Source organism: Ceratotherium simum, chromosome 15, assembly GCF_057802395.1.
Source record: "Ceratotherium simum simum isolate JZ-2026a chromosome 15, ASM5780239v1, whole genome shotgun sequence".
Lineage (NCBI taxonomy): Eukaryota > Metazoa > Chordata > Mammalia > Perissodactyla > Rhinocerotidae > Ceratotherium > Ceratotherium simum.
In genome coordinates this window covers 27140407-27165026 of record NC_141914.1, presented here as the reverse complement: position 1 = coordinate 27165026, position 24620 = coordinate 27140407, and the positions used below count along the sequence as shown (strand labels likewise).

At 47.0% G+C, this 24620-nt stretch overlaps 1 protein-coding gene across 1 annotated transcript in view; it reads left to right on the top strand.

Moving 5' to 3' along the window:
• Positions 1-10214: 10214 nt before the first annotated feature.
• Positions 10215-24620, top strand: part of MUC4 (mucin 4, cell surface associated) — a 70463-nt gene continuing 56057 nt past the window's right edge. Inside the window, exon 1 of the mRNA XM_087439430.1 lies at positions 10215-10296. Coding sequence (XP_087295556.1) covers positions 10215-10296 — 82 coding nt within the window. The remainder of the gene's footprint in view (positions 10297-24620) is intronic.

Below are 24620 nucleotides of genomic sequence, written 5' to 3'. Positions count from 1 at the left end.
AGGGCCTAGGCAGAGCTTCCTGAGGAGGATGGGAGGTGGCCAGAAAGCCAGAGAGGAAGGGCCTGATGTCTCGAAGAACCTTTGTGCACCAGAGGGAAGCTGAAGTCTCGGGCCAAGGCTATTCCTGGAGAAAGCCCCTTCTCCCCGAGGTGATGACTTTCACATTCTGGTCCCACCTATCTTCTCTCTCTCACTCTCCTCCATGAGCTCGGAATCCTCCATCCTGGGTAGAAAACAGAGACACCCATCCCTATGAAACCGCCAAACACAAGTGCCCTCTGCACAAAGCCCCCTCACCTCCCAGCACAACAAGACGGGAGATGTTTCTCCTTACAAAGCAGGCCCCTGCGATGCTCCGTGAGCCCCTCAGGCTCTTCTCTGCCATGTTCCTCCTTTCTGCATTGCCCCCACCCCAGGTAGGCATTCTGGATTCCAACTAGGTACCCAAAGGATTTTACCCGAATTTGAGGGAATTTGGGTGAGTCAGCCACCATTACTTCTCACATATCTCATGGTGGCACGTAGGTTGGCAGCATTAAACTACTCACGCTCTGCTGAAGGGGCTCTGGTTTCACCACCTCATCATTCTTGTTAACACTCCCTCCACCCCCACACCTGGCTGCATCCACAGGGCCTGGACTCCCAATCCGCCTCGGTCAGAACCACTGTCTTCCTGTCTCTCGGGACTCTGCCCACAGCGGCTCTTTCCAGTGGTTCAGTAGTTCCAGGTCTGGCCTGGATGCCTGAACGGAGCCCGTAAATTTGCTCAGCACCCCCTTCTCACCATTTTCTCCTTGCCTTCCTCACCCTCTGTATGCGTCTGATGAAAGGCCATACTTTAAGTCCTGAGAAGGGTACAAGAAGTCATTGTTTTTTTTTAAAAATGCATTGGTCATTTATACAGAAGCGCACACACAGATATGGATAAAAACACAAGTGAATTTTAATTTTGCCTCTCACTCCTGCCAAAGGCTGGCGGGGAAGGAAGGAGTGGCTCTAACCAAAGAACAAGAGTTTGGGTGTCGTGTTCTCAATGCTTTGGGCAAAGTACCGTGAGGTTTACTGTGATGGCATGGTGGTGATGGGTAGATCTCCCCACAGCCTGAGTCCCCCAGGAAGCCAGGTCCTTGCAGGTGTATGCCTCCCTCTTGGCAGAGGAACAAACTAACCAAAGGCAGGTGGCCTAATTGTCTCAGGGTGACCAGGGGTTTGGGGTTTGACTGCCCAGCCATGTTAAAGGGGATCAGACATTCAGGGGCTCCCCAGGCAATAAAAGTCATGAAAACTTTTAAAGAATTTTTTTTTTTTTTGGTGAGGAACATTGGCCCTGAGCTAACATCTATTGCCAATCTTCCTCTTTTTCCTTGAGGAAGATCGGTCCTGAGATAACATCTGTGCTAACCTTCTTCTACTTTGTATGTGGGATGCCACCACAGCATGGCTTTTTGAATGGTGTGTAGGTCCGTGCCCGGGATCTGAACCCGTGAACCCCAGGCTGCCAAAGCAGAGCACTGGAATTTAACCACTACGCCACCAGGCCAGCCCCTCAAAGCATTTTTAAAAAGCCAATCTCACACTTAAATTAGGCTACTATAATAATCGTATATAATATATACTATTATAATCACAATATAATAATTATTATACAATATATATTCATTATTATGATCAGAGATTGGAGCCTATGTCTGAACTCCCAACTAGAGTCAAGTTGCATCCACAGCCTGCCGGCTTTCACTTTTCTGTGAGGTAGTCTAGTGTCAGAATAAAAAAAAGCTCTCAAATCAAAAATATCCTTCCAGGACCTTCCTCTCCCTTGCTCTTGCATAGTATGTTTTTCGGTCGGTTGATTCGATACTATTGCTTCTGATTCTCAAAACCTCCTCTCTCAGACAGGCCACTGCCCTCCAGCCACTAAACCGTAGTCTTTGAAGAACTTACCAACTTGGATAATCATTGCATAAAATGAGCTTATCTGCATATGATTAACACCAACTCACCCGGTCTAGCCAAGCTGACCATCTCCCAGTTTAGCAGGGCCCTGGTAGGGGCAGTAGCCTCCTGAGCCCTATAGCCGGGCCTGCCCCCTCCCCCCCATCTCACTATTCACTTGGCAAGAATCCTACTGTCACCCCCTTGCTTCCGTGAGCTGGCCCCTTCACCCAGAACAACCCCAGACTCGCTCCAAACAACTTTTTGGCTGTCTTTCCACATCCACTTTCCTGGGGGGGGGAGGGGGGACACTAACATTTGTTGAGAACCTTCTACGTGCTAAGCTAATAGGAATTATTATTACTATTCCCATTGTGCAGATGGGGAGACTAAGGTTCAGCTAGGCAGTGGCTTGCCCGTGGTGACTCCGAAGCTCTCTTTCTTTCCACCAGAGCGCTCACTCTGCAGCCCCTCTCACACCCACCTTCCCCAGAAGGAGAACAAACCAGGGACTCCTCCCCCAGGCTCATCTCCTGGACCTGGGGCCAGATCCTGGGTAGTTTATTCTGGACCCCTTCCCCCGGCTAAAGCGGTCTCTAGACCCCAGAAGCTGAACTTTAATTTCAGCTTGTACCCACGTGGACGCAGGCTTGTTAGTCGTAATCCTCTTGCCTCCTCCTCCCACCCGAGTCCAGGCTCTCCAGGGCTCCGGGGAACGGGGGTGGGAGCTGAGGGCTGCAGGGAGGGAACAATCCAAGCACACCTGAAGAAGTAATTTCAGGGGGCAGGGCAGGGCAAGGAGTCACTTTTTCCAATAAAGGGAGAGTCTGGGACTGTGTAGGCAAAAGAGAAAATGTCCAGGTCTAGTGCTTCTCCACCCCCGGAGAGCAGGGGGTGGTCAGGCTGGGGGGTGGGGAGCTGGCTGACTGTGTGGCTGTGGAACGAGGATGGGGTGGGGTTAGTTTATTTTAAGTATACTGTCCTATCCCTCTCCCCTTTCCCATCCTTACTCTCCTCTCTTGGTTCAGAAGGAAATCAGGAAGTGTGATAGCTTCACTCAGCTGTAGCAAGTCCATCTTTGAGACAGCAGGACTGAAACCAGGGGGGCAGATGTGGTCAGCTCCAGCTGGGCCCTGCTCCCCTATTGTCACCACGTCAGCGTTCCCCGGGCAGTGGAGGGACGGTCTCAGCACGGACGTGATGGACGTAACGAGGCATGGCTGGGAGTTCCTGGGTCTGTTGGCTGCCCAGATTCCTGTCCCTGTGAAGTTTGATCAAGGGATTAGCCTAGTCGTTTCCTTGGTCACCCAGCCTGGCTTGTGACACAGCAGTGATGAAGGCAGGTATTTGGGGATTTCCATGGCCAGCCCAGGGTGAAGTGGGCTCACCTGCTGGGCTTCCCTGCAGAGGTCGTCATCTATTGTAATGACCCATACACTTACCCCTCCCAGACTTTCTTCAAAGAGGTTGTACTGGATTGGATAAGTGTTCCCTCAAAATCCATGTCACCAAGAACCTCAGAATGTGACCTTCTGTGGAAATAGTCTTTGCAGACGTAATCAGTTAAGTTAAACTGAGGTCATACTGGATGAGCATGGGCACTACTCCAATGATTCGAGTCCTTATAAGAAGGGAAAACAGACACAGAGACACACAGGAGAGAAGACGGAAGGAGGCAGAGGTCGGAGTGACGCAGCCACAAGCCAACGAAGGCCACGGATGCCAGCAACCGCCAGGTGTTGGGAGAGGCAAGGAAGGCTTCTTCCCTACAGCCTTTGAGGGAGCATGTTCCTGCCAGCACCTTGATTTAGGACTTCTGGCCTCCAGATCTGAGAGAAAATAAATTTCTGTTGTTTTAAGCCACCAAGTTTGTGGTACTGTGTTACAGCAGCCCTTGGAAACAAATACAGAGATCCCCTTGGACTGCCCTCAGTAAGCTTCCTCCACGGCCCGACATACACGTAGACCTCAAGGTGTCATTAAATGCCCCTACTCCCATGTCTAGATCCTTCTAGATTGCGACCCTGTGAGGGCGGGGGCTCTGTCTTGCTCATCTCGGGGCCTGGCACACAGGTTCACAAAGTAACTTGGCTGTTGGAGTGCCAGGCTGACCCTCCTTCTGAGTTCTGACCCTCCACTGTACACTAAGGAGTGGGGATTGCTGGGACTCCTGGATCTGCTCCCCACCTCGCCCCTTGGCCTTCCCCTCCAGCTTCTGCTGCTTCCTCTTCTGGGAGCAGGGGGAGGAAGATGGGGGCCTCACTCCCCAGCTAGGTTTTGCTGTTTTGCTCCAGGACCATTTTCATTTTCTTGTACTCTAACCCTCTAAGTGCCCCTCCTCTCCTTTTCTCTTTCAAATTCCTTTTGGATCACTTTCTCTAGAATATTCACCTGGGCTATGTGTCAAGGCTTAGGTATTCAAATAAGAGGCCTGGCAGTTAGTCATGGCTCATGGCTGGGATCCCACGCAGGAAGGTGTCCTTTAGGGACACCACTTGTTTCCCGACCCACCTACAGAGTCCTTAACCCACATCATTTTTAACTCACCTGAGTATATGAGTAATTATTCTGCTGTGGGTTTTGCCTCTACCACTAGACTGTCAGCATTAGAGATTTAATGGACCCCAAGCGTCCAAGAATATGCCCCACATCCTGTAGGCTTAGCTAATTGACGTTCATGGTCTTCCTGCTGTAAGAGAAGGAAGTCAGAGCAGCCTAGCAAAACACACCAGGCCTGATTCCAGCTTAAGGAGATGAGCCTAAATATGCAAGGACCTTTAGGCACAAAGACTGTAATCTCTGCCTTACTTGTAATAGGGATAACTGTGAATAACCCAAGCATCCAACATAATTAAATAAGTTGTGGTGGCAGTCCGCTCAATGGAATATTATGCAGTCTTTAAAAATATGCAAATGAAGTGTTTGTAATAACAGGAGGAAATATTTATGTTTAAAGTTATGTGGTAAAGTAGGAATCCAAATTTTATCTATAATATGATAGATTAAAATTATGTATATGAGCTATTTATGGGGAAGAGGCTAGAAATCCATCAACGTATTAAGAGAGGCTTTTCTTGGGTGGTGAAACATTGATGACGTTTTTCTTTCCTCTACTTTTAAGTATTTTCCATTCTGCTATAATGAGCATGAATTACTTTTATTACAGGAAAAAAAACCACAGCTAGTAAACTTTATTTTAAAAGACTATTTTAGGCAGCTGCTGGGCTGTCTGTCAGAACCCTGCATTGGAGATCTCTGCTGGCTGCCCTGTCTGAGAGGACAGCCCATTATCATTCAGTCCCCATCGTGAAAACGTTGACTGGGTGTCGCCTGTGGACAGAGGCTTCGATGGGGGCCGGTGGCTCTGATTGGGGTGCTAGGAGTAGCAAAGACCACTTAATGTTAACGTAGGAGACAGAACGAGCACTGGAGACGTGGGGTCAAGGCTGGCATTTGCCACTTACCAGCTGCGTGAACTTGGACACTCCCTTCTTTCTGGGCCTGTGCCTCTTCCTCGGTAGAATGAGGAATGTGGACCATGACGGCCAAGGTCTCTTCCGGTTCTAAAATCATGTTCAGATTCTTTTTCTCTTTCAGAATGTAAAAAGGGAAGCCTAACATAGTACACAGATAGCACACAGATAGCTGGGTTTTTGACTTAGCACTGTTGCTAAATTCCTGGCCTTGGTTTTCGTCTCCTTAAAGTTGAGTGAATGGATAAACTTAGGTTCCCGGGCCTCAAGTCAGTGCTGCTCCTCCAACCCTGCCTGTGCACTCAGGGGGGCCCCTCCCTCATGGGGACCCCATGCCCGGAAGACGTTGCTTGGGTAGGCATTATGCCCCCTCTGCCTCAGAGGTAATATGAGAAGGGGAATGAGCTAATTGGCATGAAAATGCTCTGCATTTTTAGAGAAAGGGGCTGAGAAACCCAATCCTGGGAGAATGATGGGGGCTTTTGTGTGGCCCAAATGCCAGGGCCCCTGCTTTCACCACGGCCCAGGAGCCGTCATCACCTCAGCTCCCTCCTCTGCAGTGGCCCTGACGCCAATACACAGCACATTCCTGTTGAGGGTCCAGTCATGGGCCCCCGGCATCAATCCCATTGGTCTTTATCTTTTGCAGCGTGAGAATCTTGTGTTCCCAAGCAGGTCACACACTTCTCATGGACAGGCACTGTGCATAGCAGGGTGCCAGGTCCCCCGGGCCCACACACCCCCTCGCTGAACTGTTGAGTATGGAGCAGTGGAAAGATAACTTGGCATTGTGCAGATCTAGACTTGAATCCTAGCTCAAAGGATCAGTTTCTACATCTGTAAAATGGTCTTCCTTTTTTAAGTGAGTGTCTCAGGTTGGGTCCTTCTGGAAGCAAATGCTGAGATGGAGTGAAATGAAAGGTTTACTGGGGAGTAACACCTATGAAAGGAAAAGGGAGGAGTCAGGATTGGGCAGGGGGAGCCAGCAGAGCTGACAAAATCTCAACGTCCCTGATGGCCCTGTGTGGTGCTCTGGGGGGCAGACTGCCTGTAAAAAGAATCCCACGGGGGTGGAAATAGCCAGGACCTTGCACCACTGCCTTGCTCAGTCATTGGCCCAAAGGTCACCTCAAGAAGAGCATGATGTTGGCTTGAAAGCTGGGGTGTACCCTGAAGGAGCTAACAGCTGGGCGCTATCAACTAACCACTCTCCTTGCAGCTGGACAGTGAATCCTTTCTTAAAGGCACATCTCCGTGTCTGCCTTGGGGAAATAATATAGTTCAGCGTAGAGCAAGCACTCAGTGCATGTTAATTCCCTTCTTCTCCTTTGAAGCCAGGCAGATCTAGGCTCAAATTCCAGATTTGTGACTTACTGTGTGACCTGGGACAAGTGTGATTGGGGCGTTAGCATTCTCCAGTTTCACTTGATCACTCAACCTGGACCGTGATGTATGATGACGAGAATGTATGTTTATCTCCCTGAACCTCGGTTTCCTCACATGTGAGAAGGGGAGAATGATTTGTACCTCACAGGGCTGTGGAGACATATACAGGGCTTGGCTCTCTAGTTACAAGTCTTTTTATTCAAGACTTAATGAATCAGACTTAATAAGTGTCCAACTTCCTGCCCCATCTCAGTCTTAAGTCTGACCAGAAAGAACTTTATTAGCAGCAAGAGGGTCTCTTAGGGCATAAATTATATGGAGGTAAGCTCAGAAATTATATGGAGGTAAGCAATTTTAGGGGGCCCTCCAAAACCAGGGCATCCCACTTTGGATTAGCTTAGAAGAGAAGCGTCCCTTTAAGATGTTGACTTCGCTGCCCAGAACCTAGGCTGAGTCTGTTCGAGCCAAGTCTGTGTCTTCCTTCTGTGCGTCTTCCTTGCTCCAATTTACTTATACCCCAATTCCAGACTGAGCTCTCTCGCCCCCGCCCCGTGAAATGTCAACTTAAACTTGGTTTCAGATTCCTGCGCCTGGGTACATCCGGCAGTCTGCGGGCCTAGGAGGTCTCCACCAGACAGAACTCAAAGAATCCACTCATTTCCTCCCCTCTTACCCACCCCTCTCTGTCCCCATCAGATGTCTTGGGAGGGGAGAAGGAAGGACAAACAGATGAAAAAGGCATTTGTCGCAGAGACCTAGAAGCGCCCCAATTCTGGGAAATGGGCAAGTTGAAAAGGAGCTGGGCTCAAAGCGAAAGTGAGAAGGGAACTGGAGGAGGGCAGGGAGAAGATGAATGAGATGTATGCGTGCCAATACCCTAAAACCCAGAGGGGACACAGGAAAGACTCTGGTATGCAGATGGGCCTGGGAATTCTTGTCCAGACTCCTCCTCATCTCCTGGCTTTGCTCATTTGTTTCTGCCTTCAGGGGTGACGTCAGGATGAAATGAGGAGCCAGGACCCCCACAGGGGTCTTAACGTTTATGAAGCACTGTAATGTGTACGCGCTCATTTTAGTCTCACCACCTTCTGAGTAGGTATTGTTTGACAAAGGTTCTTTGCTTGACCAAACTTTAGTCAGCCTTCTGAACCTTCTTCTAGGCCCATCTGTGCACTTCCTTGTAAAATCCAGTTTTAGCTAGAACCCCGCTACGTCGATTTAGCAAGAGTGCCCCACCCTCAATATCTGCTCACCCTCAATGTCCGACCAGGGTCTTCGTCCTCCACCAGCCCCAGGTGATGTCTGATCACCCTGGCCATCTTCGGCGAAAAATCCTTGTCGGATTTTTATTAGGTTGGTTTAGCCAGAATCCCCTTTACCCCTGGTGTTTTCTCTTAGTAACTTTCCATCCACTGACGGCCACCCTGCTCCTTGGCTATAAATTCCCACCTGCTCATGCTGTATTCAGAGTTGAGCCTGGTTCTATACTGAGGTTCCTTTCCCCCTATTGCAATAGTCCTGAATAAAATCTGTTTTTACCACTTTAACTACTGTCCAGCTCTGGTTTTTCCTTGACATATTATCCCTATTTTATAGAGGAGGAAAACAAAGCTCAAGGAGGCTGTGACTTGCCTTGTGTGGTAGAGCTGGGATTCAAGCCCAGGTGTTCTGATGGCCAGTTGGAGTCTTGGCCACCACAGTAGACTCTGGAGAATGCTCTGTGCTTCTGGCTTTCCTTGCACTGGAAAGTGGGAGGTTATCTGTGTGAGGTTGATGAGATGTCCAACTCTTACTTTGATCTGATCTGAGATGCTTTTTTTCTCCTCTCTAGATGGGAAAATGTAGTCCAGAGAGTGTCACCAACAAAACACACTGTAAGTTAATAGGGAGAACTCATGAGCAAGAAATGACCCAGAAAAATGATAAAGAAGGCCAAGTTGGGCCTGGTGTCTGTGTGAATTCTCTTCAGTGATATCCTCCTCCTATCCTGTCCAGCTGCTCTCTGCCTAAATTCCTCCTTACCTTTATGAGTTTCCTGCTCCCAGGAAAGAATGGGATCAATTCGTCCACAAAGAGGAGAGGGACCGATGCGGGGGGACCATGCTACCCCTCTGTAGTATCTGCATTATAACTAGAAGGTCCAGCCTTTGGGCTTTGGCTGTAATTGAACTTTTAGTTTCAGAAAACAAGTCACCAACAGGGTGGGGGCCCTTCATGGTCCTCTGAGATGGCACCACCATGTCAGCCGTCTACTCATCTTTGGGCAACGCTGGCTCTGCCTGGGAACATAGAAACGCCAATTCTTCACAATGTCTGAGAGCCTGAGCTCCTTGCTCTGGGACCAATCACTCCACAGACCCCACACTCAGGGAATCAAGTCTTGAGGAACCAGAAACAGGGGTTCATGCTGTGGCAAAGTGTGGAGAAAGATCTCCATTGTTTTCCTTTGCAGAGCTACACTGGCTACCTTCTCTCACCTTCAGAACTCTGTCCAGCACACCCTGTCTGCGATTCCTGTCCCTTCTTGGTTCTGCCTGTGAGTCCCAGAAGACCAAAATGGGATGACCTGAGCTCCAAGTCTCCAGGAGCAGACCCCACTTCCTCGTGGGGTCACAATTACCTCCCTCGAAGTTCTACCCTCAACCTCACTACCCAGCCCAGACCCCTCAAGCTACTTGCCCAGGTTGCCTCAGGCTCTCTGGACCCTAGCTCTGTGCTCCCTCTCCTGGAAAGAGGAAATCCATCTTTTGGTGAGGGTCTACCATGGCCTGGCACCGAGCAAATATTCTAAGCCCAAGACTCCTTTCCAAAAGTTGCACACAGGGTATTTGTGATTCCTACCTCTCACCCCGCATTGTTGCCCCCAAACCCCATGTTTCCTGGAGTCTCCTCAAATCTCTCTCCTATTCATACAGCCCCAAACTCACTCCCTCTTGGTCTTTTTCTTCCACACTCTCCCCTGCCCCTTCTTCTGAAATGACCCAGCTGTCTCCCACAGCAGCGGTAGAAAGCTCGGTAGGAGAGGGGCAACCCTTGGGGAGGGAGGACAGGGCCCAGGATCCCAGGCAGGAGGGTGGCCCGCTCATTTCCAGGGTGTCTTGGTTTCTGTTCTCCTACACTCCCCTCCCCTCTCTCCCCCTGCTTGGCTCAGGCTGACTAGGAGAAGAGCAATGGGTGTTTTGGTGTTTTTTTTTCCTGGTGGGGGAAGGGGGTGGAGATTGAGGAAAGAAAAGCCGGAGCAAGGATGATTGGCATGGGGCCCCGCCTTCTTTTGTCCTCTTCCCCTGGTACTCTTTCCCCTCAGGGAAATGCACCTGTTTCAGGCTGGCAGCCAGTGGGGACAGGTTCACCTCTGCTTCTCACACGGCTGCATCTGTGCTGACGAGCTTCCGCTGAGGAGCCTGGTGGGCTCTTTCTGGAGCCATGAGGTGGGCTCACTGGAGGAAGGTCCCCTGGGTGTCCCTGAGCTGCTTATGTTCCTGCCTCCTTTGGCCCATGGTCCTGGGTAAGTGATGCACCTGGGGCAGCATTCTGGGGACAGAGGGTAACTGATGTCAGGAAGCCCATCAGGGGAGCTGGGGCCTGTCATGGAGAGAGAGAGAGAGCTATGAAGGGACAGAGATGGGACAAGATGGGGCAGAGAGAGGGAGAATGCTAGAGAGATAGAGAAAAGAGGAGATAGAGAGAAGCAGAGAGATGTCTGGGGGCAGGAGTGGCCTGGTTTTGGGAAACCCACTAGGGGAACCATGCCTATTTTGTGGAGAGAAAGAGACAGGTAGCAGAACTGTAGAAAGAAGGCGAGAGAGTTGAGAGGAGAGACTGACACCGAGAAAAATAAGAAAGCTGGGTGACAGAACCAGAAGGAAAACTTATATAAAGATGTAGAGTCAGAGGAAAAGACAGGTGAGAAACAGATGAATCAAAGCCAAATAGATACAGAGAGAGGAGAGAACCAGAAGAGAGAGGCTAAGGAATACAAGAAGCAGACTGGCTTGGAGAAGCAAGGCAGGGACTAGAGAGCAGCTGAGATGCAGGCAGTCAGTCGGCTTCTTGCCTTGGCTCATTGGCTCATGCCTTCAGGGCAGGGCTCAGAGCCCTGGTGCTGGCTTTGGCTTCCTCCACACCCCTGCCTCCCCACTCTGAGTGGAGCTGGGCATGGGGGAGGGAGCAAGGCCTGTTGGAGAAGTTCCCTCTGTGTCCCCCAGTCCTCTCCCCACCACCTTCCAAGCTGCCCCTTTTGCTCCAGGACCAGGTTTCATTCTGTATTTCTGGGTGTCTGAGTCATCTCAGAGGCTCTGGGGCCCAGGCGAGGGTGCGGAGTCAGGAGCCCAAACCAAAGATACAATCACAGCTCCTTCCCCTCCTCAACAGGCCTGGGAAGCTTTCACCCAAGGAATCATTTCTTGGGGAGTAGGTCAGAAGGAACATACTCTCTTACAGAGAGTAAGAGACATGATATCATTGAAGTGGAATATTTCACCTTCCTTGAAGTGTTTAAGGGCTTGGCTAAGGGCAAGTAAAACAACCACCACCTCCCCACCCTCCCACCATAGCCTCCCCCACCCACCTACTCATTACACAGTAAGGAAATGGAGGCCAGAAGGAAACTTCAGGGCCTACAGTGGCCAGCCACTCAGGGTCTTGTCCTGGGGGTAAAATAGAGGGATGTAGAAGAAGGAGTGTCCGTGGGAGTCATAACCATGGACAATGGAGAGAAAGTGGCTTGGAGAGAAAGTGGCCCAGTCTTGGCTTTGCCGCTAACTGATCTGGTCCCTGTGACCAGGCCCTATTGTATCTCTCTTCAGGCCTCTGTTCCTCTATGTAAAAAGTAGGGTGGTGAATGGCGTGACCTCTGATCCCTAAGTTCTTAAGTTTTGACGTTCTGTGGCTTAAAGGCCACACAAACAATGTTTGCAACCAACTCCGCACTCAGCCCTGCGTTAGGGTCATCGAGCTCAGGAGGAGCTGGGAAGTCTGTGGAGAGGAGCCCGAAGGGGCAAGAACTGGGTGGGAGCGGGCAGGGAAAGCCGAGGTGGGGAGCGATGGGGTATGAGCAAGAGAAGGAGCAAAGGACCCTGAAGGTGGAAGGGAGTCCCTGTGATGACCCTGAGGAAGTGCAGGGATATCCTGGAGCACAGAGCCCCGTGCTTTGTTGGGGGACAAAATGGAGTAGGGCCAGGAGAGGAGGTGGGAGTGGATGGGAGGTGGTGACCGGAGCATCTGATTGAGTTTTGAGAGGACCACGAAGGGAAAGTAGTCTCCACAGGGACAGGGAAGTTGGCCTCCCATCTGCCTGGGGGAGCTTCTAGGAAAGTGGAAACTGGTCAGTCCTGTTCCCTTGGATCCCTGAGGGAGCTAATGGGTGACCTGCCTATATCTGAATCTAGGGTCTGTTTCCACACTTGCTGCCAGCATCCTCATCCAGGCCGGGGTCATCCCTGGAGAAGGTGTCAGAGCTTCTGCCCCAGGCCAGAGGGGAACCCCTGGGTTTCCACCAAGGCGCTGCAGTGATAAAGGCTTCCTTAAGGAAAAGCCCTGGCTCTTGAAGGAGAAAGGAGAAAAGGAATGTGGACAGAGATGGGCTGGATAGGGAGCCAATGGAAACTCAGCAGCTACTGGTGGCTCCTTGAAGGAATGATACAGAAGGAAGCCTGGCAACCCTGATTCCCCGCCCTACGGCAAGGAAACTGGGTCAAAATAGGCCTCAGTCTCCAATACTATCAGTGGCCCGGTAACCGAGAGGCTATCGCCCGGCACAGCCACTGGGAGTTTACCGGGCAGTAGCAAGTGCAGGACAGGGGAGATCCACAGTCGCAGAGGGCCCCAGAGGGACGGGTCTCCTGCTCTCCCTCTCTCAGAGAACCTCCAATCTGTCTGTCAGTCTGGGAGAGGCTAACCGACTAGCCACCAAGGGCACCAAAACCCTCCTCAGGCTATCAGCTCCCTGCCTCCCAGCCCAGGAAACCTTCACTGTGCTTGGGGACACCCAAAAGGAGAGAATCCCTGAACGAGAGGTCCCAACAAGAAAATCAATCAAATTTAGGCCAGTGGCTCAACAAAATGTACAGTGAAGAGGAGGAACTTCAAATCAGAAGACCCCATGTCAATGTTGCCATTTACCAGCCCAGGAGACATGAGTATAGTCCCCTTAGCTCGTTATCTTCATCGGCAAAATGAGTCAAATGGGAAGTGGCTGTTTCAGAGGGTTGTGGTGAGGATAAAACGAGGTAGTCTCTGGTATACAGTAGAAGAGTCATAAAGTTTGTTTGAGAGAGAGACAACTCCATTTTAGAGCTGGGGAGATTGGAGGTGTGGAGGGTGATGGAGCCAGGCGTGGAATGGGCACCTCTGTTGGCTCAGAGGCATTTTCATTTATCCAAGGATCCTCGAGTCTCAAAAAAGCACCCCTGTCCTTCCTGCGGGTTTGCAACGGCCGGCTTGGTTTATGCAGAATGTGGTTTATCGCATGAACTGATCCTAAACACTAGCTCTGCCGTCGAGCAAAGGCCCTGCTGGAGCTGATACCACTGCTTCATGGTTCCTTGCCCAGCAGTCTCTTCCACGCCCTTGGTTTCTGGGTTCAGCTCCAGAGGCAGAGGCTGTCCTGGCAGTGTTTGACATGTGAGTGATTTAAGTCTTCATTGCAAGCAGAGGCCGAGAAGCCTCTGGTCTTTTACGTGCTCGAACAAGTGGTTTGCTACCATGTCTGTTTCCTGGTTTCATGGCACGGCTAAATGCTTCCAATAGGCACATAGCGTAGCTCACAAAGCCACTTCTCAGAAGGCCAGGACTGAAGACTTCACAGGCCATCTCTCTCTTCTCCTAGTTCCAACATTTCACATGGAATATTCGTCTTTCCTTCTACTGGGCTGAGTTCATGTCAAACAGACACTTAGTCATCATCATATCCCCACTTCCCAGCACAGTGCTGAGGAGTTGAGTTGAAATGAATTCAATTTGTTGACACTTCATAGAGGTTTCAATACTTAACAATTTCCTTGAGACTCTGAAGAGGCCCCAGGAACTGGGCGTCTGTGTTTGTACATGAGGCCTCTACAATGATGGCCATGCTCATATGGAGGGTTAGGTTAGGGTTAGGGTTAGGCCTGTGTTGTAGGCAGCTCAGTTCCCCAAGTGTGCATTTTTAAGGTCTGTGTAGATATCTACCCTCTATATAAATAACTCCAACTAAAATTGCAGTTTGAGTTACAACATTCCCATTGACTGGGTTTGGGGGAACTCAGAATAGGAAAGAGTTTGGAGTTACTCATTCCCTTGCTAAATTTCTACTTGTGCCAAGTGCTCTGCACACGAAGATGAATAAGTCATGGTTCCTGCCTCTAAAGCCTGTTTAAGGTCACATGGCCTGTAAGTAGAGCAGCTGGGACCAGAGTCCAGATCTCCTCATTCACTGGGTTTGCATTGGAGCATGCAAGTGTTCACAAACAAACCTCCAAACCAACACAGCTCATTAATGGAGGAAGAGCAGAAGCTGAGATACTCACCTACTCATTCATTCACTCATTCACTCGTTCATACATTTGTTAATTAAACAGCTATTTAAAGAGTGCCTACCTTGTACCCGACATTGTTCTAGGGCAGCACTGTGTGTGCACGGTGAAGAATGGAATAGACAGGGCCCGGCCTCCTAGAGCTAAGATCTAGCATGCAGAGAGAGAGAAACTAATTACAGCAAAACTCCCAACACAAATGTGGCATTCTGTTGAACAAGTATTATGATGAGAGTAAAACAGGGAGACTTCACTTAGATTAGTCAGTCCAGGAGGGCCTCTCTGAGGAAGTGCTGTACATATGAGCTGAGACTCGAAGGCTGAGTAGTAAGCCAGGTTGGGGGGTGGGGAAGCATGATCTGGCAGGGGAAGACACGCAGTGTCAGGAGAGAGCTCGGCCCTTTGGAGGACTTGAAAGAGGTGGGCAGGTGCTAGATCAGGCAGGGCCTTGTAAGCCGTGGAATGGACTGTGGATCTTGAGGAACTAAAATGGGCAGACAGTGAGGGGTTTTGGTAAAGGAGTGATGTGATCAGAATTGAATTTTGGAATGATCGCTCTGGATGTTGTGGAGGAAGATGGATTGGAAGGGGGTGAGGGTGAAATGGGAGGCCAGTTAGGAGCTGGCTTCAGGAGTCCAGGCAGAAGATGCTGTGTCTTGGCCTGGTGGTGGCAGTGGAGATCTGGGAAGGGAGTGGATGAGTGTAAAAACAGCAGCAAGCAGGGGTTCTGTCCTAATAAGGACACAGTCACAGGATTGCTGCCTTTGCTGAGATCTAAGAACTTCGTAGAGAACAAGACACCAGGCAGCGCTGAGTGCCATTTATTGACCTTAGGTACTGAGCCCTTTATATAGGTTACCCCATTGGTATTACTATTATCTACCATCATCTCACTTTTATGCATAAGTCCTCCAAACCTCAGAGAAGTCAAGTAACTTGCCCAAGTCACACAGCAAGTGTTGGTCAGTTTGACTCTAGAACCCATGCTCTTAACCACGCCATGGTCTTGTCAGATTCCACTGTTTCTTGTCCATGTCAGGCTCAGAAAGGACCTTGTTAGGGAGTGTCAGAAGCACCATGTCTGTCAGGAATCATAGCTAAAACAAGCAAGCCAACACCAAATCACGATAGTTATGACAACACCGCTTTCCCACTTCATTTCCTCCTTCCACAAGTCAAGGACAAGCTGACCGGGGTTCTGAGGGAACTAGGGTATCACAAAAGTCACTGACATCATTACAGCTTTCTCAAGCTTCTTCTTCCTTTTCCTCATCAGTAAATGGAGCCACCTCCTTTGAGCTGACCTCAAAGACTTAGGTCAATAACACAGAGGAAAATAATTTAGAATCCGTCTTTACAGTTGGCTTGAAGGCAAGATCCTTATCTCTCCTTTCCAACTATACCCACTGAAGTCACATCCAGACAATGCCTAGTGACCAGGCATTTCTTCACCTTGGATCTCACCACAGGTCATTTGATCTCTCCCCGCATCTGGCATGGCAGCACCAACGTTACCCTGGTGATAACCCCAGAAACTCCAGGACCAAGCCAAGAAGCATCAAAACCCAGCTTTGACCATATGTTAACCAGCACAGCTCCAATTTTCTTTTTCCCCCACACCTTCCTCTCCTCAGAAATTCAATCTCCAGCCTCCACCATCTTGGTTTTGGAGCTCATCTCTCGCTGGTCCCATCCAAGACAGGCACACCCTCCTAGCCTAGTGTTGCCCTCAGGAGTTTGGCTACCTTCTGGCTACCTCCCAGGCTGCAACCATCATATTGGCCTCCTCTTGGTCCTGGGACCACTGTGACAGTCACAGGAGAAACAGGTGCAACCTCCCCCTCTCTCCAATCTCAGCTGAAGGAAGCAAAGACCAGGGGATGGGGACACATGAGTTCATTTATTCAACAGATAGCTATGAAGTAATTCCTGTATGCCAGCCACTGTTCCAGGTGCTGGAGATATCATGAGGTCAGTTATTCTAAGGGCATTTTGAGTTAGTGTCTTTCCTCATCTTGAATTCTAGGAACAATAGGGGAAAAATACCTAGCCAACACAAGGCTGGTCACAGTTTCTGTTTCCTCTAAAATAACAACAGGAACACAAACCACAGCTACCACTTCCATCATCACCTGACACAGTCCCTACAGCAGTGGCTCCAACAGCCATCACATCCATCATTTCACACCAACCTACTGTCCTTGAGGGGCAGCTCTGGGAACTATTCATCTTCCAAACCCTGACTACAGAGAGGCAGAAGCCTGAAGTCACTCACAGCCCAGGAACCGCTCAGAAATTTCAGTCTTTAGTCACTAAGAATTTCTGAGGGAACAACAGAATCTTCATCCCAATCCTGGGAAGTGCAGACCCAGCTTTGTATGAACATGAGTTCCCACAACCTGTTTCCTCCTCTGTGAGAGGGGCTGAGGCTGCATCCTGAAGCCCAGTTACTGCAATGAGGATGGGGGCTGTGCAGATTCTAAGGCTGAAACACACACATATGTCCCTTGGCTCCCTGCATAGGGTCACAAGGCCAGTGGTTCTGCCTCCCTTCTACAACTTCTTCACACCTTTCAGGGGACCTGCGCTTATCTGTGAGTCAATTTTCTCTTCAAGTCTATCCTTGCAGTTGGGTGCTTCCCTTGGCCCTACATTGCCCTAGGCACAGCCTGGTGAAGAGCCCCACCAGCCAGGAAATAACAGCAGAAAAGTGAAACTTTGTGGGTGATATGCCGTGTGGGTTCCTCACCTCCAGTTCCAGGAATAACTCAAGACAAACAGACCAGGTGCTAAGAATAAGCCTCTGCCCACAACGCATGCATGCACGCAAGACACAGGCTTTGTTTTCTCTTCAGGGAGTGACTTTTCCACTCTGTGAGAATGTTATCTCCCACCAGTCATCACCACTCTGTCACCACTCCTTCACCTGAGTCAACAACACACCCATCACCTCCTCATACCTGTGGAGTCACCAGAGGCCCACACAGAAGAAACGTTCCCTGTCAACACCATCAGGTTTGCCGTCCTGCAGCCCTCACTGGACTCGGACAGCTGATGGACATCTCCCACCAGACGCAGTTCAAGGGAGAACAGTAACTGCCTTGCTGAAAGCTCTCTGACTCCAGTGGTAGCTGAGAAATCCAGAAGGTTCCAGGACTTAGAGTGAGGAATGGCCCCACCTCAGTGCCAGCTCCAGTGCCCTCACTGTCCCTGGATGCAGGCTCTTCCCCTGAGACAACTTCTTAAAAACTGTCCATTTTAGCTGATACCACATACATGTCTTCTGACAGCAGGCCTGTCACCCCAAGCAGTCAGCAGCCATCACAACTCACTCTGATATCATCACAGAAAAGGAGCACCAGGAAAATAGGCATAAATATCCCGGTGTCACAAAATTTGCCCCTGAAAATGTGCCAGACTTGCCCCACGCTCAGACCATTCTATATGTGGCAGGCCAAGAACTCGGGGCAAGTCAGTCACCATATCTCCATCCCTTACTTCAGCTCTCTTGAAGTTGGGTTAGAAGAGCCCAAACTATGGAAAGGCCATGCACTTGGTAACAGTCCCACAGCAGAGCAATGGCTCACACCTTCCAAGCTTTGACTCTTACCTTTGAGTCCCAGCCCTGCACTTACAAGGTATGCAATGTTGGGCAAGTCACTTAGCCTCTCCAAATCTCAGCTTCCTCATCTGTGAAATGGGGGTATTATTAGCTAAGAGAAACTATAAAGCACTATACAGATATGTGGCATCAACATCTTTATAATTTATAAAAGAGTCAAAATGTGCCTAGTGAGAGAAGGATAAAAGAAATCCCTTTCTTGACTGTACAGGTCAATTAATCACAAGTCAGTTGACACTGAAGAACTCAAAGTGAAGACAATGTCTCCCACAGAAACCACGGATAGGGTAGAAATGCCTTGGTAATGGGCATTCCTTATTACAGAAACCATTCTGCAGTGCAGACAGATCCACTGACAAGACTCCTGAACACTCTCATCATCCACAACCAGAGGAAGGTGACCCAGCACCAAATGGCCTCCTTCTGAGGACACATGCTTCAGGCTTCTGATTTCCTTTTCTCAGTTGTAGGAGGATGACAGGAAAAATTCCAGTCACCAGTCTCCGTGGTTCTGATAAGACAACTAGACCCATGCCCACAAGATCAAAGCAGCTGCCTTCTGGGCAGGCAATTCAGGCATTTTCTAAAGCCATCCCTGCTAAGGAGGTGATGTGAGAAACTTTCCTTCCTGGTACCCTTAGTTGAAGATCAATCCAGCAGTGGTGTGATGGAAGCTAAGTGTCCAGGTGGGGAACAGAGGAATCAGGAAGAGCGGTTAAGAGGCTGCTGCACCAGTTGGAGTAACAACAAAGTGAACAAGAGACCATGATGGGAGAAATAATTTGGAGGAATAGTAGCTGGTGACAAACTGTGATGCTGGGGACGAGGAAGAGGAAGGAATCAAAGATGATACAGGGGTTTCTGGCCTGAATACCTGGGGGACTGATGTTACAATTAATACAGGAAGGAAGATAGAAGAAACAGTTCAAGGAAAAGTTAGACTTGGACATGTCGCATTTGACAGGGCAGCCAGGAAATCGCTGGAAAGGTGAGTCTGGGAAATGGGTGCAAAGGCAGGGTAGAATTATAGATTTGTAAACCATAAAAGTAGATGCAATTTAGCCAGAGAGAAAGTATAGAAGGAGAGGGAAAGGGCTGGAGATGACACCCAGAAGACTGACTTCCCCCGGTAACGGAGAAGAGAAGCTAAGTGGCAAAGGGACCAGAAGGAACAGGGAAAGTGTTAGGTGGAGAAGAACTGTTCAGCTTCGAGGAGGGCAATAGAGTGCAAATATCAAGGGGACACTTGGCAAGGGAGAATATTGAGGTAGATGTTCAATAAATATTTGTTGAATGAATGGATGGATGGTTCCAAATTTTATAGAGACTAAAGGGGACTGAGAAGAAAATTGTTTTTGGTGATTATGAAGGAGTTATTTAGTTGTTTTTTTTTTTTTTTTTTTTTTTTGCTAAGGAAGAGTCACCCTGAGCTAACATCTGCTGCCAATCTTCCTCTTTTTGCATGTGAGCTGCTGCCACAGCATGGCCACCGACAGATGAGTGGTGCAGGTTCGTGCCCAGGAACCGAACCTGGGCCGCCAAAGCAGAGTCAGCCAAACTTAACCACTAGGCCACCAGGGCTGGCCCTTGGTAACTTTTTTGTGTGTGTGTGTGAGGAAGATTAGCCCTGAGCTAACATCTATTGCCAATCTCCCTCTTTTTGCTGAGGAAGATTGGCCCTGGGCTAACGTTCGTGCCCACCTTCCTCTACTTTATATGTGGGACGCCCACCACAGTGTGGCCTGATAAGCTGTGCACAGGTCCGTGCCCGGGATCCAAACCTGCACACCCCAGGCCACTGAAGTGGAGTACGCGAACATAACCACTATGCCACCAGGCCAGCCCCCTTGGTAACTTTTAAGGAAAATATTTTCAGTGAAGTGATTGAGGTGGAGGGCAGAGGGTGAGGAGTAGATGATAAAGAAGAGGTGTAGAGTGTGAACCTCTCTTTCAGGATGCTCATGGGTGAAATAAAAGATAAAGACAAGGAAGACACAAGTGGATAGAAGACTTTTATTTTAGGTCAAGAGAGACTGTCAGCAGAGGAGAAGGAACAATGCAGAAAGAGACTCTCAGAGAGAAGTGATGGACTAAGCCATCCGAGGGGAAAGAAGGGAGCAGACCAGGCACTGGGTGTGTGTGTGTGTGTGTGTGTGTGTGTGTGTGTGTGTGTGTGTGTGTGTGTCTGCGTGTGTACAGCCTTCCAGTGGAGATTTAGCCTCTTTTCTGAGGTGGGATATTCCTGGTGGAGAGGGTTCTGGGACATCGAAGGAGATCAAGTTAGGCGGCTTCGTTCTTTTCGGTGAAGTAGAAGATGGAGTGTCATGAAGGAAGGGAGGAGAGGACAGGAGAGGAAAGGAGAGGAGAGGAGAAACCTATTTCTCCCAATTATCAACCCTTCACAGTCAAATCCCTGGCTCTTCTGTTCTGCAAATTCGTTATCTATTTGGCCAGGGTGAGAACAACAGGCTTCAGGTGTCTAACAATCTGATAGAAACTGAAGAGCCTGCCCTGCATTCTGGTACAAGACAAGGTCAGTTCATTTCAGCAAAGCTTGAGCAGCAAGAATAAAGCTGGGAATATTCGTTAGAACAAAGCTTGATCAAGACCCCAAATTTCTGTGCCTTACAACTTCAGTAAGGTGGTTTTAGCTTACAAAAAGTTTTAAAAGCAGATACTATCATTTTATTTTAAGGGTAGTGTTTCTTAAAATGTGGTTGATAGACCACCTGTACCAGAATCATCCTGGGCACATGTTAAAATACAGATTCCTGGATGCCACCTCATACAGTGGGAACCAGACTCTGGTGGTGGGCCCTAGAGTACATTCTTACAAGCTCCTCCACAGATTTGGATGCACTCTATCTTTTGAGAACCACTTTCATACCAAAAAGAACTTCTCTATAGCCTTACCCCTCACCAGGATTTCTTGCCTAAGAATAACCTTCTGAAGTTTAGTAGATTGGGTTATCTGCAAACTGTTTTCCTAAATAGTTGAATAATTCGTTGAAGGAGTGGTTTAAGATTGTTTAAATGGTGATGAAAGACAAACACAATACTGTAGTTTTGCTGTACCTAATGCTAATCTCTTCATTCTAACAACAAGCCCAATAGATTTAGAGACTTGTCAAGACTGTGCCTACTCCCCTACACAATAAAACTACGTCATCAACATGAAGGGGCTCACTTGCCTTCCCATTTGCTGGAGCAGGAGACTCTAATCAACTCAGCCCGTGACTAGCAAGTTCTTTAAATGAAGGCTCAAAAGGAGACACAGCCCTGTTTGACAAGATTTGAAATTGGTACTACCAAGCAAAGATTTTTTTCAAAGGGAGAGGGTATTGGGAATAGGTACTTTCTCATATACTGCTAATGGGGTTGTAAATTGACACGATTTTACTGCAAAGAAATTTGGCTGGATGTATTAGTGACATGAAAGTTTCTATAACAGCATTAACCAGTAATTCCACTTACAGAAATTTATGTTAAGGAAATGAACGGAAATAATGAAAACAAACCAAAGTATTATAAACAAAGATAGTCACCAAGGCTTTATTTATATTAGCAACATGTTGGAAATAGCCTAAGTGTCCAACAGGAAGTTAATTATGGGCTATCCCTATAATGGAATATTTCTTACTGTATAAAAGTGATGTCCAATGTTCCATAAGGGGCACACACAGACACACACACACTCTATCACACATACATACTAGCAACACATGGAGCAAGCGTAAAGTAAGGTTTATTAAGGAAGCACTTAAAAGCAAAGAAGCAGTAGAGTGCGCATGATCCCAGAGCTCTCGTCTCACAGAGAGGTGGTTGTAGCTCGACATACTGAAGGAAGTGCTCCAGGAGGGAGACCTGCCCCTGTGCTGCTGCTATTTATAGGGAAATAGGAATGGTAACAATGACGGTTTTCAGGTTGAGGGAATGGCTTTGTTGGGAAAGGGGGCCTCCAGAGCTCAGCAAGGGGAGTTTACATACAACACCCACAATTTTGCTGTTGGGCTTAGCTGGCCCAGTCCCCCTAGCCAGCTTTTCCATCCCTCCAAAAGAGGGAAGAGAAAGAACTACCATCAAAGACGTAAAAGATTGGTCCCTCCTCAGGCTATGTTTACAAAGAATAAAAACACAAAGTAATGCTCATGATATCAGGTAAAGTTAAAAAAACAGGATACAGTTATATATACTGGGTAAATTAAGCTATATACTTTTTAAAGCATGGGAAAAAATCCTGGAAGGACACACAACAATGTGGTTGTCTGGATAGTGAGATTATGGGTTTTTGGTCTTTCAATTATTTATGTTTTGCAATTTTTATATAATGAGTATGTCTTCTTTAATATATTTCAATGAAGTTGTATAACTTTGTCCTTAAAGATTAAGCACATCTTTTGTTAGATTTATTCTTAGGTACTTTATATTTGTCACTATCATAAACACTACCATTTAAAAAATATTTTCCTTTACTGATGTATAGGAATGTAGTTATTTTAAAATTTTTGATCAAATATGTAGAACTTTGATAATAATTTATAAATTTGGAGGGCTTTCTATATAAACAATTATATCATCTATAAATAATTACAGGTTTGTTTCTTCCTTTCCATACCAAAAAGAACTTCTCTATACCTTCATAACTTTATTTTTCTTGTCTTATTGCACTGGCTAGACCTCCAGCATAGTGTTTAATAGAAGTATTTATCACTTGCTGGTGATAACTGGACTCATTTTGAATATTAGAGGAAATGTTTCCCAATATTTTATCTTTAAGTATAATGTTTACTATGGGGTTTTTATTGATATCTGTTATCAGGTTCAGGGAGTTAAGCTCTATTTTTAGTTTGCCAGGAGTTTTAACAGGAATGAGTGTTGAATTTTATTGAATACTTTTTCTGAATCTGTTGTGATGATCATGTTTTCCCTTCTGTCCTGTTTATATGGTGATTTACATTAACAAAGTTTTATGTTCTTCTTATATTTCTGGTTTAAACTTAGCTTCATCATGATGTATTTTTTATAAATCCAATATTGCATTTGACTTGCTAATATTTTGTTCAGGACATTTCCATCTATATTATTACTGAGATTTATTGATCTATAGTTTTCCTTTCTTATACTGCCTTTGGTTTTGGTATTAAAATTATACCAACCTTACCAAATTAGTTGTAGAGCATTCCTTTTTTTACTAATCTCTGGAAGAGTTTGTATAAAATTGGAACTATCTATTCCTTGAATGTTTGGTAAAAATTGTCTGTAAAATCGTCTTGACCTACCTTTTATGAGGGGTGGGTTTTTTTTTTAACTGCTGACTCAATTTAAAGTAGTTTATATTCAGGTTTTATATTTTTTTCTCAATTCATTTTATTTTCAATTTTATTGTGGTAAAATACACATACATAAAATTTACCATCTTAACCATTTTTAAGTGTACAGTTCCATGACATTAAATACATTCATAATGTTGTGCTACTGTCACCACCATACATCTCCAGAACTCTTTTCATCTGGAGACTCTGTACTCATTAAACAATAACTTCCCATTCCCCTCTTCCCCTAGTCCCTGGCAACCACCATTCTACTTTCTGTCCCTGTGATTTTGACTAGTCTAAGTACCTCATATAAGTGGAATCACACAATATTTGTCTTTTTGTGGCTGCCTTATTTCAGTTAGCATAATATCCTCAAGATTCATCCATTTTGTAACATATGTCAGAATTTTGTTCCTTTTTAAGGCTGAATAATATTCCATTGTATGAATATACCACATTTTGCTTATCCATTCATCTATCAATGGAAACTTGGGTTGCTTCTATGTTTTAGCTGTTATGAAAAATGCTGCTATGAACATGGGTATGCAAATACCTCTTTCAGAGTTTGCTTTCAGTTCTTTTGGGTATATATCTGGAAGTGGAATTGCTGGATCAATTGGTAATTTTATTTTTGATTTTTTGAGGAACTGTCATAATGTTTTCTACAGCAGCTATACCTTTTACCTTCCCACCAACAGGGCACAAGAGTTCCAATTTCTCCACATCCTCACCAGAACTTGTTATTTTCTGTTTTTTTTATTAATGGTAGCCATCCTAATGGATGTGAGGTGGTATCTCATATGGAATCAGATTCCATATGATTCCATTGTAGTTTTGTTTTGCGTTTCCCTAATGAATAGTGATGTTGAGTATCTTTTCACATGCTTATTGGCCATTTGAATATCTTCTTTGGAGAAATGTCTATTCAAGTCCTTTGCCTACTTTTGAATCAAGTTGTTTGTTTTTTTGTTGTTGAGTTTTAGGAGTTTTCTATAAGTTCTGAATATAATCCCTTATCAGATATATGATTTGCTAATATTTTCTCCCATTCTGTGGGTTGCCATTTTGTTCTGTTGATAGTGTCTTTTGATACACAAATTTGAAAATTTTCATGAAGACCAGTTTGTCTATTTGTTCTTTTTTTGCCTGTGTTTTTGGTGTCATATCCAAGAATCATTTCCAAACCCAAGGTTGTGAGGATTTTGCCCTATGTTTTCTTCTAGGAGTTTTATAATTTTAGGTCTTACGTTTAGGTCTTTGATCCATTTTGAGTTAATTTTTGTATACGGTATTAGGTATGGATCTGACTTCATTCTTTTGCATGTGGATATCCAGTTTTCACATCATCATTTGTTGAAAAAAAAACTGTCCTTTTCTCATT